This window comes from Hydra vulgaris, chromosome 02 (genome assembly GCF_038396675.1).
Source record: "Hydra vulgaris chromosome 02, alternate assembly HydraT2T_AEP".
In the NCBI taxonomy this organism is placed as follows: Eukaryota; Metazoa; Cnidaria; class Hydrozoa; order Anthoathecata; family Hydridae; genus Hydra; species Hydra vulgaris.
The window spans coordinates 44,489,025-44,507,544 of record NC_088921.1 but is presented as its reverse complement, the minus strand read 5'-3'; the positions used below and the strand labels follow the sequence as shown (position 1 = coordinate 44,507,544).

General features: G+C 27.2%; 2 protein-coding genes across 4 annotated transcripts in view; both read left to right on the top strand.

Moving 5' to 3' along the window:
- Positions 1 to 890: 890 nt before the first annotated feature.
- LOC100204009 (DNA repair protein RAD51 homolog A) lies at positions 891 to 10,516 on the top strand. Its single transcript, XM_065791060.1, has 2 exons — positions 891 to 1,384; positions 9,835 to 10,516. Exons 1-2 carry the CDS (start codon positions 931 to 933, stop codon positions 10,389 to 10,391), a joined length of 1,011 nt encoding a protein of 336 aa, XP_065647132.1. The 5' UTR covers positions 891 to 930; the 3' UTR covers positions 10,392 to 10,516.
- Positions 10,517 to 11,530: 1,014 nt separating this feature from the next.
- Positions 11,531 to 18,520, top strand: part of LOC101240049 (phosphatidylinositol N-acetylglucosaminyltransferase subunit C) — a 45,104-nt gene continuing 38,114 nt past the window's right edge. For all 3 annotated transcript variants that reach the window (XM_065791059.1, XM_065791058.1, XM_065791057.1), the window contains exons 1-2: positions 11,531 to 11,678; positions 12,152 to 12,221. In XM_065791059.1, coding sequence (XP_065647131.1) covers positions 11,582 to 11,678; positions 12,152 to 12,221 — 167 coding nt within the window. In that variant the 5' untranslated portion in view covers positions 11,531 to 11,581. The remainder of the gene's footprint in view (positions 11,679 to 12,151; positions 12,222 to 18,520) is intronic.

Genomic DNA, 18,520 nt, shown 5'->3' with positions numbered 1-18,520 from the left:
ATTAATACTATTAAATGTACTAATAGTTTTAATAATGTAATAATAAATCAATAATAATAATAAGAATATTAATAAAAATGAGAAAAATAAATTATGTTTAATAAGGTGATAAAAAAATATTGATTTAGATCATAGATATTACAGATAGTATTAAAAAAACAGTTTACAACTATTTAAATTGTGTTGCATTATCAAAAATAACTCTTATGATTTTCCTTAATATATTTTTATCCATTTGTATTTTATTTTTTTAACTAAAAGTTATATATTTTTTACATATAATGTAATTTTGCATACAACATTTTTAGTTTTCGACGCAAATATCTTTAAAAGAGCAAGAAAAATTTTCTTATTTAAATATATATAAGCTCAATAAATAAAAACTTACTTGTAGTAATTGTAGTATTTATTAAATTGTTCAGAATAAAATTCTTTAGTTAGGGTTTTTAAAGGTTCACAAATAAAACTTCGCAGTTTGTGAAATGTTGGCAAAGCAAGAGGAAAGTGAACATACATCAATTTGTAAAAAGAAAATGTAACAACATTAAAATAAATCTTATAAATTTTTAAGCAGAAGAGAGATTATATATTGCAGTTTAAAAAAAAAAGAAGTCTTTGAGATATTATAGGATAGTAAGATTAGTTGAAGTTTTCCTAAAAACATTTCCCAAAATTACATAAAAAACAAAGTTCTGCTTTTTTTAAATATACAGCAACATCTGCCATTTATTTAAAGGCAAATAAATCTAGCATTTTTTTTTTTTATTATTAGATAACATGGTTTATAATTTTAAAATCATTAAAATTCTTAAATTTTCATTAGAGAAAAATTAGATATGTATCTTGGTTATCTTTCAGGAAAATAGTATAAGGTAAAATTAACAAATAATTTTATTTTTAGATAACTATATTAAAATAAGCATTTCAGATATGGCTGCATCTAGTTTATTGCAACATGAAGAAGAAGATACAGATGATGGAGGGCCAATACTTGTAAGTAAGTTAGAACAGCATGGAATTAGTGCCAGTGATATAAAAAAATTGTCTGAAGCTGGGTTTTATACAGTTGAATCATTGGCTTATACACCTAAAAAAACACTTCTTGCTGTAAAAGGTATCAGTGAAGCCAAAGCTGACAAAATTTTAAGTGAAGTAATAAAACTTGTCCCAATGGGATTCACAACAGCAACAGAATTCCACCAAAAACGTTCAGAAATAATCCAGATATCTAGCGGTTCTAAAGAATTAGATAAACTATTACAAGGCGGATTTGAAACTGGCTCAATTACTGAAATATTTGGTGAATTTCGAACAGGAAAAACGCAACTCTGTCATCAGCTCTGTGTCACTTGTCAATTACCTGTTGATTGTGGTGGTGCTGAAGGTATTTACCAAATATATAGCAAAATATTACGGTTGCAATATAGAAAGCAAATAATTTTTTTTCAATTTGTTAACTCATTATCGTGGAGATTACATACAGATATTTGCATAAGTTTTAACTATACTTTTTTTTTGTACTTTATGAAAAATAAGGCACAACAACAAAAAATGCTTTTATAGTCCTAAAAATGTCTATATTTTTAAAACTAGTTATTCTATTTGATTTCAAATATCTCATCAATTTAATTTAATCTTGTTATGTTTCTGAAAGACTTTTTAATAAAGAATATATTTGCTTAAGTATTCACAATTATGCATTAAGTACTATATATTAGTATTTATATATATATATATATATATATATATATATATATATATATATATATATAATATATATATATATATATATATATATATATATATATATATATATATATATATATATATATATATATATATATATATATATAAATATATATCAAGCCTTCCTGGGAAACGCATCCGGTTGCACACCTTGTACGTCCACGCTTAAAGTTACTTTTTTTAGACAACTTGACCACGTTTTTATATAGTAGGTGTTTTAAGAATTCGCAGCAAAACAAAGCAATTAGAAACTAGAGATTAAAACAGCAATACTCAAAGAAAAGAACCGAAGTTTATGCAAAATATAAAATCTAAATAAAATAAGCTAAAAAAATATAACAAAAAAAAAAGAATTTATTGTCAAAAAATAATATACCTAAATATTTTACTCTTTTTGTTTTTTTATTTTTTTGGGTTTTTCTACTTTCTACGTTTTTGGGTTATTTTCTACTACTTAAATTGATACAAGTTGAGTAAAAAAGTAGATGAGAATATAACAAAAATGAAAACATTTTTTTATATACAATTTTTACGCGACTTTTTTCAGTCAGTATATAAAGGAAATACTTTATAAATTGCGCTAGAATCACGGACAATTTTTAAATTAGTTTTTCAAATGTCTTTGCTATTTTTAACTTTACTATTTTTATCAATGCACAGGAAAGCTAGAAAACTAATTGATATTTATTTGTGAAAATATATATATATTTTTTACACAAATAAATGTAAGGAAGAAAAAAAATTAACAAAACTCCTTATAGTTCTAGTGTACATAGCAAATTATTTTTTTAATTATATGGATTCATAAAAATTGTGAATAAATTGCATATCAAAACTTTTAATTGTTGTTAAATCGTTATAAAAGATAATGTTTTTTTCAACAACAACTCTAAAAAAAACAATATAAAAGTTGTACAAAACTTTTATTTAATTAAATATTTTTTTTAATTTACTTTTTTTATTTATTAAACTTTTTAGTTTTTTTGTTTGTTTTTTTTTTAAAACATCTTCGCTTCCAACAAGGCTGCAAGCAACCACTAATTAAAGTTTGAAGTTACTTGAAGAGAAAAGAAGAAGATTGTAGAGCAAGATAACGATTGACAGACGACTTAAAGGGTTGCAAATTATATGAATCAGGAAAGCAAGATGAAGGAAGCGAATTCCTAAGAACTGATGCTCGAAGAAAAAAATTAGACGATTAAGAGTTTTTAGAGCACTTAGGAACAGTCACAGAAAAAGGATGAGACTTAATTGAATGACAAGTAACACGAGAATAAATTTTACTAGATGGCACAAGAGATGCTTGCTCTTTAGAGCAGTGCTCATTATAGTATTTGTAGAAAAGAGAAAGAGAAGTAACATAACGACGATGCAATAATGGTTGGAGGTTGGCTGCAAGAGCAGGTCCAACTATATTTACAAAGCGTTTTTCCACCTTGTCTAAAAAAGAAAAGGGTATCATTAGAAGATCCGCCCCAGATATGGCAACAGTATTCCATACAAGGCCGGATTTGAGATTTATAGAGATAGAGAATAGAATCCGGAGTAAGAAAGTGTTAAGCTCGATAAAGAGATGCAACCTTAACAGATATTAATTTTGCAACTGATTTGATAAATATGGTTTCCAAGAAAGATCAAAAGTGAGAAATAATTCTAGAAGATGAAGAGTAGATGACTCATCGATTACATCACCAATCATAAATATAAGAAGATCTAACTTATTGCAATAATGATTGGCTGAAAAAAATTGAGTTTTATCTGAATTAAAGTTTACCAGTCACTGTAAGCCCCATGCTGTAGCAGAAGTGAGATCCTTTTCAAGCTCAAATGCCCCCTCCAAGCAATCAGAGAGTGTTGGCTTCTTATCACGATAAGAATAAATGGTAGTATCAACAGTGAACAATTCCACCTTAGATGTGAGAATATCTGGAAGATCGTTAATGTAAATTAAAAACAGTAAAAGGCCAAGGTTAGAACCTTGAGGAACCTCTGAAGTTACAGAATAAGAAGAAGAGTGCTGTCCATTAAGGACGACTTTTATACTACAATTGGAAAGGAAGGATTCAATAATCTTAAATTTATTTCAAAAGCGTTAGAAATGTCAAGAGTGATGGCCTTAACCTCTCTACCTTTATCTAATGCACGATAAAACCTATCTGTTATTAATGTTAGCAAATCGGCTGTAGAACGAGAAGATCAAAATCCATATTGATGGTTAGAAAGTAAGTTAATACATTCAAGGTGAGAAATTAAGTGTTTGTTTATTAAAGATTCAAAAACCTTGCTTATGATAAGAAGAAGACTAATGAGGCAGTAGTTAGACGAATCAGAATGCTCTCCAGAATTTTTGATGCTGCTTTCCAGCAGGCTGGCAAACAACACTCTAATAAGCACTTTTTAAATATTTTTGAAAGTATAGACGATAGCGCCGGAGAACACTTCTGCAAGACTATAACAGGTATGTTGTCCAGGCCACAAGCTGTAGAAGAGTCTAGGCAGGAAATTACTTTAGATACAAAAGCTAGAGTGGTACAAATGTCAAGCAACAGATCAACCTGTTTGTTGGCAATATCAGATGGAATGCAACCAGTGGAATCAAGAGATAATATTGATGAAAAGTTTTTAGCAAACAATTCAGCTTTGTCTTTAGGTGAGGTGACCAAGTCTGAACCATAAAAAAGAGGTGGAATTAAAGATCTGCCTTAATTATTAGCACTATAAAAGATTCTCCAGAAGTCACGAGAGCCTAATATTTGAGATGAGATACGAGATTTCATGACATGAGAATAGCGGGCTTTTGCGTTTTACAATGGCTTCTAGCAGTAATAAACAGATGTCTGTTTTTTGGAGAATTGTTTTGCTGATAAATATGGAAGTAGCGGTTTTGATTGGCAATTGCAGCTATATACAGCACACTGTGAGGAAAACCATGAAGGAGAGTGAGGCTTGACCTTGAATCGTCAAGAGGGAAGAAATGTTTCCATGCCAGGAAAATAACCATTGACACTAAGGTCGCAAGACGAGACAGCTTAACTCAAATTAGTCTCACAAAGAGCAAGTAGGTCTGGTGAACTTTGCAAGAGATAAGACTCAACAGAAAAAAAGTTACTTTGAAGTCCACGAATATTAGTGAATGATAGGTTTAGAGAACTTAGTGATGATTATAGTTTTTTTGTGTTTTATAGTTTTTGGTACTTTATTCATTTTTAAATTTGTTGAAGAACTTGACTCAAAGCATAGATAGTACTCAGAATACTGTTTAATAGCTCAAGCAATAGCCTCATTACTATTAATAAACCCTAAGCTGTAATAAAGGGCTCCAAATGTGGCCTCTGCAATGCACACCAAAAGTACAGACACCATTTATGCGCAACATGGCACTGTTAATACTTTGATATTTTTCAGCTGTTGATGGAATCAGCCTCTCTGAGAGCTACCACAGAGTTCGGGAAACCTGACTACCAGCCGGCCTCAGAACCATTAAAACTGAGTTTTAGAGCTGTACCCTTATTAGGAAATAATAGTATGAGTTGGCTAGTCATAAAAACAGAGACACAAGCAAAACCCATGCATTGAGTCAAGAAGATCCAGCATTCAACATCCTAAACTGGAAACAATGTATGTAAAATACATCAGCGCCAGCCTAATAGATGAAGAAGGGGTGCGAGGCTGGTCAACAGAAAGAATCTGTTTACCCCTTAAGTCTTTGCCTAGGAGGCCTTCTACAAGATAGAAGCCGGATGCATTTATCATCTGCCCAAGATGAGTATTTTTATCGAGACACCATCTCTAGCCTTTACTCAACCAAAAACCCCAAGGCAGGGGGTGTTATAAGTCAGAGTTGGCATCTTCTAGCCTTTGCCTAAAAAGGCGTATCCTACAAGGCAGCAGGACATGAGGCAGATTGTACTGGGTTACATGTTAGTAGGAGGATGACCTGACCTGAGATAAATTTTACTTAATTAAACTTGATTTTTCGTTACAATTTTGTTTCCTTTTTTTAAGTTTTTTTTATTTTATATTTTTTTTATATATTTTTTTTTTTAGTAGAAAAGTTTAGCTTTTTGCCGCAAATTATTGAAACTCCTTTTAAGTTAAAAGATGCAAACTGTCGTGGTCAGTTTGTCTTAGAAAAATACTTTAAATGTGGACAAACAAGGCGTGCAACCACATGCACTTACTGGGAAGGTTTGATATATATTATTCACCTCCTCAACGCTGAGAGGGCCACTACACTCATGGAGGCTACTTTATTGTGGTTGCAACCCTTTTTCAACTCTTTAATTCTGAAATATGACCTTGACTGCACACAGTAACAAGTTGAGCGCAGTACTACCAGGGATGTTATGGGGATTAAACTTTTTATTATATTAAATTATTATTAATTTAAAAAGTATATGCTCTGCAATTTTAATTTTGAAATGAATATTTTAATCACTGACATAAAAAAATAAATGAAAATGATTGAAAGTTTTTTATTTGTTTGGAATAAATGGACAAAATGTATCCAGCTTATTGAAGTTTAGAGCTCAAATATATCTAAAAGCAAATTGTGCATTTGCCCAAAAAGTTTTTTTAACACTTTATATTAATCTAAGATTAACAGCATATAAGACCATTAGACCCAATTATCTAAATAATCCAAGTATTTTAAAATTGTTATGTTCACACCAAAAATTGCAGCATTTTTAAATAACCCTATTTTTTAATTAACAAGAGCTGAATGCATTATTGGAAGCCATTGCTTCTCCATTCTGCATACTTGTTTTGAGGATTGCAAGCAATTATTAATCACTTAAAAGTGATTTTTTAAAGAACTTTTAAAAAAAAGATGTTGTTTGTCTGGTGTTTATACTGGATAGGGGTGCAAATAAAGGAGCAGTAACTGTTTAGAACCCTGCATTATTGTTCAAATGTGTTACTTTAAATATAGTTTACATAATTAAAGAGTTTGACTTGTAGACTAAAGATATAACTCAAAAGTCAAAAATGTTTGATATCTTTCAAAATTAATGCTAAATAGCGGGTAAAGAAATCTATGATAAAAATAAATAAAGATTCTTAAAAAAATTCAAAAATTTGTTATGAACAACTTTTATTATTAAGTTTGAATTTAACTTTATAATTGATTATTGAAAAGAAATAATGTTTGACAATTTATTTCACCTTTTTTTTAATAAGTTAGGAGTAAAACCCTCATATTTTTTGAGCCTAAGTTCATTTAAAGTGACAGTAATGTCACTAAATGGATACTAATAGATATATGGTGTTATTTAATAATGGAAATAATTTCCACCTTTTTGTAAACAGTTGACACAAGCACAATCACCTTTAAAATCTGTCATCTTAACAAAAAAAAGTTCACCAAAATAATGCACTAATACCCATTTAGCAATATTGATGTCAATATTCAGTGACTTTACTGTATTAACACAAATGTCATAATTACTTAATAATAATTCCAAAATAATTGTCATAAAGAAGTTAAATAATTAAATTAAGAAGTTAAATAATTAAAATATTAAACTTCTTTATGACAACGAAATTTTGTGGTAGTTAATGTTATTGCAGTAATTTAAAAAGTTAGTCTTTGAAAAATAAAGAGAATTTTATGATGTCAAATTCACATTAGGTTTTGTGTTAAGCATTTTTGGTTGCCATTGGGCCATTCATAAATTACATACGCAAGTGTGGGGAGGGGGTCACTCAAAAGCATACCAGTGCAGACAAGGGAAAGGGTGGGTGATTTTTGTTTGAACTTTTTTTATGCGAAGTTCGATAAATCAGACAAAAAAGCTTTGGTTTTTTAGTTAATGAATTTGTCTATCTACCGAAAAAAAGATGTTACTGTAGCCTTAATATTAAATAAAAACAATGAAATAATGCCATTAACTAAACATAACATGAAATAACATAATATGACAACATAACATGACATAACATAATATGACATAACATAACATGACATAGCATAATATGACATGACATGACATAACATAATATGACAACATAACATGACATAACAAAATATGACAACATTGTTTCCTCTTGGAGTTGAATTTACATGTTTGATTGCGGACATTCTAAATAATAGAAACGTTTTAATTGAAAATAAATAATAGTTAAAAATAAAAAGATTTAGAACATTTCTTTTATTTACAAAAGATGTGTGAAAAATTAAAAACAATAAAGCAAAAGAATCTTATGTTTTTACAAAATCTTGTGGATTAAAACTATTTATTTTTTAAAATTCAATCAAGTTTTAATTTTTTAATTTAAATTTTCTATTCTCATTGGGATGAAATGTTTCAAAAATAGTAAACATTCCATTCTATCTGTTAGCTGTAATGACTTCATAACTTTCCATTCATTGTTTGTACAAAACAGAAAACTACATTTAATTTAAACTGAATGCACGATTTAATTATTATCAGGTGGATAATTTTTATATACTTGATATATACTTAATAAATATCTAATAGACTTATACTAATATAATATGTATTAGTATAAGTATATATATATATACTTATACATATATAATGTAACTTATATACTGATGTATATTTTGAGAAATGTGTTTGTGAAAATAGTGACTTATATATTTATGTAACAAATATATTTGTTATATGCATTTTTTATTAAAACTTTTTTTTAACTTTTTGTTTTTAGCTTTCACTTTTTTAATAAATGGACTTTAAGCTTAACCGATTTGAAGATATCAGTGAAAATTAAATATTTTCACTGATATCTTATAATAAATATTTTATTAACTTATATTTGACAAAAAATATTTGATATTTTAACACTTTGATGTTTTCAAATTTTAAATACAATAGTCATTAATTGATAGAATGTAATCAAACCTGTACAAAATTGAAGCTATAAGTGAAGTTTTAGTTTGATAAATTTTTTATGCTAGATATTTATTTATAAGATATTTATAAATATTACGCTAGATATTTATAAATATTGCGCTAGATATTTTAACATTTTAACATTTAAGTTCTGAATTTTCATTGAAGTGTTGCAAGTTTTGATACTTTATTCATGACCGATGATAGGGGTTTTGAAGTGGAGGGGCACAATCGTCAATTTCTTAAAAAAGTCCTCTATATCTGCAATTTTCTTTATTAAAAAAAAAAAAGTCCTTTAGAAAAAAAGTGGGGGGGGGCACAGCATGTTGCCTTCTGGCCTCCCCTTCCTCCTCTTGGTGTTGTCAGCCTTGCTATTACATGGAGTTTAATGCAATTCAAGGTAAAAGTTCTATTTAAGCGAAGTTTTTTGTCAAATGGAACCTAAAATACTGTACTAGTTGGCCAATGTTCAACTGGAATTTAAAAAACATGCCGAATTTAACTTTCAAATAAAAGAAATATATATTTTTTAATTCATTAAGTTAATTCAAACTTATGCCTAATAAATTAAAATTAAAGTACATCACGTATAAGTTATGTGTGATGTAATTTATTACAAATATAACTTCTTTATTTAAAAGTACATACATAAAAATAAATGCATACATACATACATATATACATACATACATGTATGCATGCTTCATACATACATTACATACATACATACATACATATATATACCTACTTATGTATATATGTATCTATATATATATATATATATATATATATATATATATATATATATATATATATATATATATATATATATATATATATATATATATATATATATATATATATATATATATATATATATATATATATATATATATAATATATATATATGTATGTATGTATGTATGTAATGTATGTATGTAGGTGTGTGTGTATATATATATATATATATATATATATATATATATATATATATATATATATATATATATATATATATATATATATATATATGTATATATATATATATATATATGTATATATATATATATATATATATATATATATATTCCTTCGTACATACATACATAAATGCATGCATACATACATACAATACATACAAATACATACATACATAAATATACATATATATATATATATATATATATATATATATATATATATATTCAAAAATTATAAAACTCTTTTTTAGGTAAAGCAATGTATGTTGATACTGAAGGTACATTTAGACCTGAACGTTGTTTAGCTGTTGCTGAACGCTATGGTTTAAATGGTCAAGAAGTTCTTGATAATGTTGCATATGCACGAGCATATAATTCAGATCATCAAACACAACTTCTTATTCATGCTTCTGCAATGATGTCAGAAGCTCGTTATGCTCTTCTGATTGTCGATAGTGCAACAGCACTTTATCGGACAGACTATTCTGGGCGTGGTGAGTTATCTGCAAGACAAATGCACCTTGCTAGATTTTTGCGTACTTTGCTTAGACTTGCAGATGAATTTGGTGTTGCAGTAGTTATAACAAATCAGGTAGTTGCACAAGTTGATGGTGCATCAATGTTTCAAACTGATCCAAAAAAACCTATCGGTGGAAATATAATGGCCCATGCATCTACCACCAGACTATCTTTAAGAAAAGGCAGAGGTGAAACAAGAATTTGCAAAATATATGATTCACCTTGTTTACCTGAATCAGAAGCAATGTTTACAATAAATCCTGATGGTATTGGTGATGCAAAAGAATAATTCATTCAAGATATTCAATAAGATATTCAATTGAATTTCCTCTGATTTTCAAGTGTCTTTTAAATCAAGATTTTACTTGAAGTTATTCATATACATCATTCATAAAGTCATCTTATAAATAAAAATGAGTATATTTTTATGTTAAATAAGTTTCTGCTTCTTTAAATCTTTTCTTCTATAATATATAACATTTAATTGTTATATAACCAAAAAATGCTGTTCAGCTATTAAAATTTATTTTTAGTCTTTATTCCTTTTTATTTATTAATTAAAGAGAAAATTAAAACAAGCTCTTCATAAATGTTTTTTCTTTTTTCTTTGCATAATGAACTAACAATTTTTTAAGTTTGTTGTTTATTTTTGTTTGGAATCCTTTTTTCAAGATGTTTAGTTACTCTAATGTTTTAAACATGTTTAATCACTCTATTTTTCTAAACATGTTTAGTTGCTCTATTTTTATTACAAAATGACTTGTTAAGGTGCTTTGTGTAAATAAATAATAAAAAATTAAATATAATGTAAAGTTTCTTTTTTATACAATTAAGTATGTAGTTACCAAGTTATAAAGTTAAGAATAACTTAAATATGGAACTAAATGAAGTTGTAGTTAAAAGATTTGTTTTTTAAATAAAAAAAATTTTTAGAATGAAATATTAAATTTTACAGCTTAAAAATGTTCATTGGTATCATTTTGATATTTTTTTATAATTTTTACTAGTTATGCTCTAAAAGCAATCTTAAAAAAACAAAATGTTTGCTATTGTTTTTTTTTGTTTTTTTGTTGTCTTTTTTTTTTTTTTTTTTGTTCTTGTTTTTTTGAAGGTGACAATTTAAAATCAGTGAATTTTCAAAACATTTATTTCAATATAACAAAAATTTCAGTGGCATTTTATTTCACTGATAAGTAACAATTTATCGCAAAATATTGTTTAATTTTTCTTAAAATACTTAAATATTCTAAATACCTCAAACAACAAAAATGCTGTTGAGACTGCTGCCTGTATATATTATTTATTAAAAGAATGCAATCTACAGACTTTTTTTTGTAAGTAATATTTTTAAATGATTTCAAATGTATGAATGGTTTGTTATAATAATACTTTCATTTTGTATTTTAAAATTAAGTTTTTTTTGGAGAGAATTAAATTTTTTTGGTTTAGATATATTACAAAATAATTTTTTTATAAAAAATGTCTGAAATTAAGTGGTGTAAAGTTTTGTACAAACATCAACCATTTGAAGATAATTATACCAGTAAAACATTTCTGGATGAAATGGAAAAAAATGGTTTGTTTTTTATTTCAATTTATTTAAAGTTTTTTTTTTTTTTAATATTTTGACTGTTAGCATATGTCTAATTAACTTTAAACTTTTGTCTTTTTAATATTTTTCAATATTTTAACTGTTAAAATGAACACCTAATTTAAATTTTGTTGTCAAAAACTAATCAGAAATAAAAATAAAAAAATTGTTTTTTATTTCAATTTTTACAATCTCCTTCTCACTTTCCAAATAATTTCCTTTGATAGTTAAAATTAACTGTACAATAATTTTTACAATCTCCTTCTCACTTTCCAAATAATTTCCCTTGATAGTTAAAATTAACTGTACAATAATTTTTCATAAACTAATGAAGTTTAATTAAATTCATAATTAATTATGTAACCAGGATTTTAAACTATCAACTTATTTTTCATTTTAATTTTAGTAAATACAGCCACATATTATCTATCAAAAATTATTTTAGTTGTTAATTTTAGTTAATACAAAGATATATGATCTACCAAGAATTATTTTCGAGTCTGGAGTTGTTTCACAACAGCTATCAAGGTGAATTTAATAGGTTTTGTGAAAGTTGTATAAAGAAGATAATTTTTTTTTGTATTCTGTTTTTTTGTGTTCCTTTTTAATTTTTTTTTTCATGTTATAGATTGTATTATACTAAATGAAACCAATAATTTTTTTTATTATATTCTGCTTTTTATCTATTTTATATATTTTTGGTGTATGGATCTATGAATTATGAGCTATGAATGTTTGTTTAGATAACATTTCTGACATACTGAAATAGATTGCTGCTGGGGGCTTCAGGAGGGTTTGATTATCTTATAGCCTGCTGTCGCAAGGTGCCGCAAAGTGCCACTACATCGTCTGAGGGTTTGGCATGGGGCAGCAATCTTTTCTTTCATTATTCTTCATTTTTTTCTTCTATTTCTGGAAATGCTATATAAATTAATGTAACATAAATAGGGTAACAGTCTTTTATCTAAACACTCTATAGTGTATATATATATATATATATATATATATATATATATATATATATATATATATATATATATATATATATATATATATATATATGTATGTATGTATGTATGTATGTACATATATGTGTGTGTATATAGTATTCAGTTAAGCAGTGTGATGTATGTATACACAATAGTAAATATATAGCATTATATATATTCACTATTGCGCATATCTTTATATGCTATAATATATATATATATATATATATATATATATATATATATATATATATATATATATATATATATATATATATATATATATATATATATATATATATATATACATTATAGTATATATAGATATAAATCTGCCAACTTTTTTGCTGACATAAATCAATTTTTTCGGAAAAAGAATAAAAAAAGTTTTAAATAAAATTGAATTACCTAAATTTTTTACATACAAAAGTTTTTTAACAAAAACAGATAAGATTATTTTTTTGACATAATATAACAACTTTTTTTATTTATTTTTTTTCATATAAAATTTTATATACAAAAAAAAAAATTTAACAAAAATTGATTAAATCATAAAAAAGATTGATTTTTAGACCTTTTTAGAAAAGTAAATAAAACCTACTTTTTGGTTGCTTTGAAACCAAAGTTTAACTATTTTTAGGATTATCTGGGAGTACCAAAAATTTTTAACCCTCGCCCTTTTAACCCTTCAATTTAACAAGTTTGTTTCAACTTCTGGTTGGAACTCTTCTCCAATTATATCTAATCTTTGCTTTAAGCTGTTTATGGATCTTATTTGGATCTTGCCAAATTCATTGTCCATCCTTGGCAAATAGGTTGGATTGGATTCAAATCAGATCAATCTGACCAGTTGGGTGTACCAAAAAACAACATTTTTGAAAAATAAATGCTCCCATCCCCTTAATGTGTTCTATATGATAAAAAAAACACTGGTTTTAAAAAAAAATTTGAATTAAAAAAATTTTTAGGGGTCTCCCAAGACCTTAGAACATATAACAAGTTCCTAAAATTATCACAAAAAATATTCTTTAAAAATGTATCATGTTGGGTCTCAAATAAAGCATAATCATTTGAAAATTTCAAAAATGGTAATTATATTATAAAAAACTCCATTAAAACAAAAATATTGTACAAAAAATTTATTAAGATTCACTTTTTTCTTTTTTAGTCAATAAACTTCATTTTAATGCTGTTAAGTCTAACATTTTTTTATATAATATAGTTATCATTTTTTTAAAATTTTTATATAGTTTCGCTTCATTTAAAACCCAACATGACACCCCTTAAAATATTTTTAATTCAAAAAATTTTTAAAACCTGTGTTTTTTTATCATATAAAACACATTAAGGGGGTGGCAGCATATATTTTTCAAAAATGTTGTTTTTTAAGACACCCTACTGACCAGTGCATTAAATCTACTTTATTTTTTTTTTATCATGCTTTGACTGTACAAGCTATGTGAGTAAGCGCCTTATTTGTTAAAATTTTCACTGTTTGCTTTGATCAACCTACATGACTACTGATGGAACCATGGAGCTCTCTAGCATCTATATATATATATGTATGTCAACTGATTCGACCTGTATAAATGTTACATAAACTACTCTGTTAAAATTAAAGTAAGTAATAACTACCAACGAAAGGATTTTACCCCTTAATACCAACACTTCCTTCACCACTTTTAAACTAACAACAATAAAAATACTTTTCAGATTTAAGTCTTTCAACAAAAAACTTTTTCTATTTATTACTTCAAAGTTACTTTCATAACCAAAAATTACTTCCTTCGATTTCAAAGTCTACCCAGTTGTCTCCTTTCCACCTTGTAAGCCTATCTCTGGCTGTCAGCATGGGTTTCGAACAACTGGGTATGCACCAATATTTTTTTAAAGTAGAATGTTTCTAACTGTATTTGAAGAAATATGTTTTTTACAGTTTTTATTGATTGTTTTAGAAGTTTTAAAAAAAGCTACTCCATAGTTATTTTTTTAAACTGATCATAGAGCCATCTTTTATAACTATTATTTTGCATACTTGCAGCTTTTTGACTGATTTCTGTGTATCGTAATGTAATCTTAACAAAAAATTTAAAATCAGGAGTATCATTAGAAACAGTGGGAAAACATGATAATAACCATCCTTTCTGTGCTTAGACAAAGAAAAGGTTAATAGAATACTTAAAAGATGATCTTGAATCATTAAAAGCAAAGTTCAATGCAGATTTGAACTTCATGGCTAACAAGTTGGTATACACAGATTTCAATGTTTGGTTTGTCAGCGATTCATAAGATGAAGAATTCATTGCAGATATTTCTAGACATGATTCTATTATTACTGCTGAGGAATCCAATGAAGAGTGTGTTAATGTTCTGATGATACTAAAGTCTAAGTTTAAAAAAGCTATGTATCTTTATTCTTGAGAACCTTAGTTATAACTTAAGATAATTTGTTATGTTGTTGACAAAGTAAGAATATGTGTAATTGACATGTGTTCTTATAAAAATAGTTATCAACCAGATAAACTTTCAGATGAATAAATTATGTGCAAGATGGCTTCTTTACATATTTAATCAAAAATAGTGCTTTATTTCATATGTTTTGTTAGTGTATTTTTGTTGTTTTGTTTATGCGAGTCCCACTAAGTCTACCCAGCTCTGATAGGTATCTAATTTAGTTGGAGTAAAATATAAGGGGCTGGGCATTGTTCTGACCACACTATCTTCTAGTAAGCAGTGACAACAAAATGCCTTAAATGCTGCTCAACAGGCCTTATGATTAATTTGCTCCAATAAGTACTTCAGAATTTTATTTATAAAATTAATTTACTAAGTTGAATTTGAGAACATAAAAAATGGTTAGAAAAAGGTACAGTCTAAAACATTAGAAAAAAGGCAGAATCCATTTAAATTCTTTTTAAAAAAATTTCTTATTGCTTTCTTAATTTTGTTAAAAACAACTTGTTTCTTTGCATGGCAATCTTGTTTGGTAATGTTTATGTTTCAGAGTTAATGGGTTTGTAAAGGGTTGTAACAAAACAATTTAAAAAAATAAAAGAGACCCTCTAAACTGTAGTTGCACCCTTGGCATTGGTGAGGTGAATAAATAAAATATATACATACAAGGTCTCAGCAATATTTTTGCATTTTTATATAAATTACAAGCTATGGCGCAAATAAATAAGTGCGCAAGCTGAAAAAAGCTAAAATGGACATGACCAATCAAGCTGCTCGTCTTAGCAACTTTTTGTGCGAGAACTTTTTGAATTTTTTGTGCGAGAACTTTTGTGTCTGTTTTATGTAAGCTTATGTAAAATGGACACTAATCAAGCTGCTCGTCTTAGCAGCTTTTTGTGCTATCTGTTTTTAAATAAGTTGTTTTTACTTTACTTTAAATCATTTACTTTTTTTTTTACATATATTTAAATTTTTTACTTTATTTTAAATCAGGTTTTATTTATCGCCAATGGTGTTTGATGTCATAATAAATTTATTTAAAGCGTTTTAAGACACAATGAATTAGGTTAAAATTTACTTAAATTTGTAATAGAATTCATTTAATGGTAAAAATTATATTATTAAAATATTCAAATGAAAACATGAAAATGTTTATAAAAATAAAAACAATAAAAAAAAAAAACACAATCAAAATGTGAAGATCTTTTAAATGTTATCTTTTATTGAAACAATAATAGTTTTTGCAAGTTTAATTTGTCTGGGATAAATTTAAAAAAAATCTTTTTCATAGTTTTATATTTATCAAATGTGCCTGCTGAAGTTTATAATTTGTGTGAGTTTAAAAAACTCATTGAAATGAGTTTTATGTAGCAAGAAAATGTGGTTCAAACCCCACCTCTAGGCAAGTTTTATGACAACGGTTAGGAAGGAGGCATGAACTTCCAACCAAATGCTCATCCGCGGTGCTCTATGATAAGACCATAAGGACTTCTTTGGGCACCTAAATAAAATTAAAAAAAAGATCTCCTAATTTTCAACACTCTTAATAAAATAATTAAATCAACACGTTATTCCCTAATTACTTTTGCATATGGTTTCAAATTTTTAAATTTAAATAACTGTAAACTAAGAAAGTCTAATTCTGCCATTTTTTGTTAGATCTTTATATTTATTTATATATATATAAATATATATATTTATATATATATATATATATATATATATATATATATATATATATATATATATATATATATATATATATATATATATATATATATATATATATATATATATATATATATATACGAGGATGGTCTGAAAAGTTTCCAACCTCAACATGAAGATGGCAGCACTCGTAAATAAAAACAAGTGAATTTTGTTTGTTCATATGTTGATAGTTATTTACCAAAGTTTTAGCCATTTTGAACGTGCAGTTGTTATGTAACAGTCATTTGAGTGAGTTGATGTGAGTAATTTTGTGAAAATGGACAAAATCGAATATCAAGCTGTCATTAAATATTTGTTTTTGAAAGGCAATAAGGCTATGCAAATCAAAGATGAGATGGATTCTGTGTATGGGGACTCTGCACCATCATTTACCACAGTGAAATTTTGGGCAGCTGATTTCAAACATGGCCAGAGCTTGGGAAATAATGAACGTTCAGGATGTCCAAAAACTGCAACTATTGATAAAAACATCGCTAAAGATCACCAAATGGTGCTAGACCATCATCAAATTAAAGTGAGAGAGATAGCAGAGGTTATGAACATATCAAAATGTTTGTCATATATTACATGAAAATTTAGGCATGAGAAAGCTGTCCGCGCCTTGGGTGCTGTGTTTACTCAGATTGGATCGAAAACATGGAGAAAAAAAAAGAGTACTTCCATGCTCTGTTGGGGCTGTTTAGGGGCAATAAATCTGAGCTTTGGTGACGATTAATTACTGAAGATGAAACTTGGATACACCATTATTCGCCCAAAACAAAAATACAGTCCAAACAGTGGGTTGAAAATGGGGAACTGGCTTCAAAAAAAGCAAAAATGTTTTTTAGCTGGAAAAGTGATGGCAACTGTTTTTTGGGATAGTCATAGAGTTATTTTAATCAATTATCTTCAAAAAGGAAAAACCATTACAGGTTCATACTACGCATCATTGCTTGACAAGCTAAAGGAACAACTTGCGGAAAAATGGCGACATTTGCAGAAAAAGAAAATCCTGTTTCACCAAGACAAAGCATCGTCTTACACCTTATTTTTGCCATGGCAAAAATCCACGAATTACAATTTGAACTGCTTGACCATCCGCCTTACTCACCAGATCTGGCCCCAAGCGACTCCTTTTTGTTCCCTCATTTAAAAATTGCGCTTGGTGGTCAAAGATTTTCATCAAAAGAAGAGGCAATCACCTTTGTAAACAATTATTTTGCAAAGAAAATTGCGGAGTACTAATTGGACGGGTTACAGAGACAGTCCAATCTCATTAAAATCATAAAAGAAATAAAATGAAAGAACAAAAAATCACTAGTGACTACTAAAAACATTGAAAACATCACCAGTGCTCATCCAATGATTTCATTACCTTGGGTACCAATATTGTTTCCCAAATTATGTAAGATGTTTAGGAAGGCAGGATATAAAACGGTCTTTAAATCAAACCTGAACCTAGAGGAAATATTAACATCAAGAAATAAATCCAAACTACAAATGAACAGCCACGCAGGAGTGTACCTTATTAAATGTCATTGTAGCAAAAAGTACATAGCTGAAACAAAAAGCAAATAAAAACACACATGCAACAACACAAAAACAGTACAATAAGAAATAAAACAGAACAATCTGCATTAGCTACACACATGAGACATTTTAAACAACAAATTA

Bases quoted from the DNA above. Each gene is read 5' to 3' on its own strand.
- LOC100204009 (XM_065791060.1), top strand. From the start codon at position 931: ATGGCTGCATCTAGTTTATTGCAACATGAAGAAGAAGATACAGATGAT. The intron at 1,385-9,834 runs GTATTTACCAAA...ACTCTTTTTTAG, and splicing joins TGATTGTGGTGGTGCTGAAG to GTAAAGCAATGTATGTTGAT.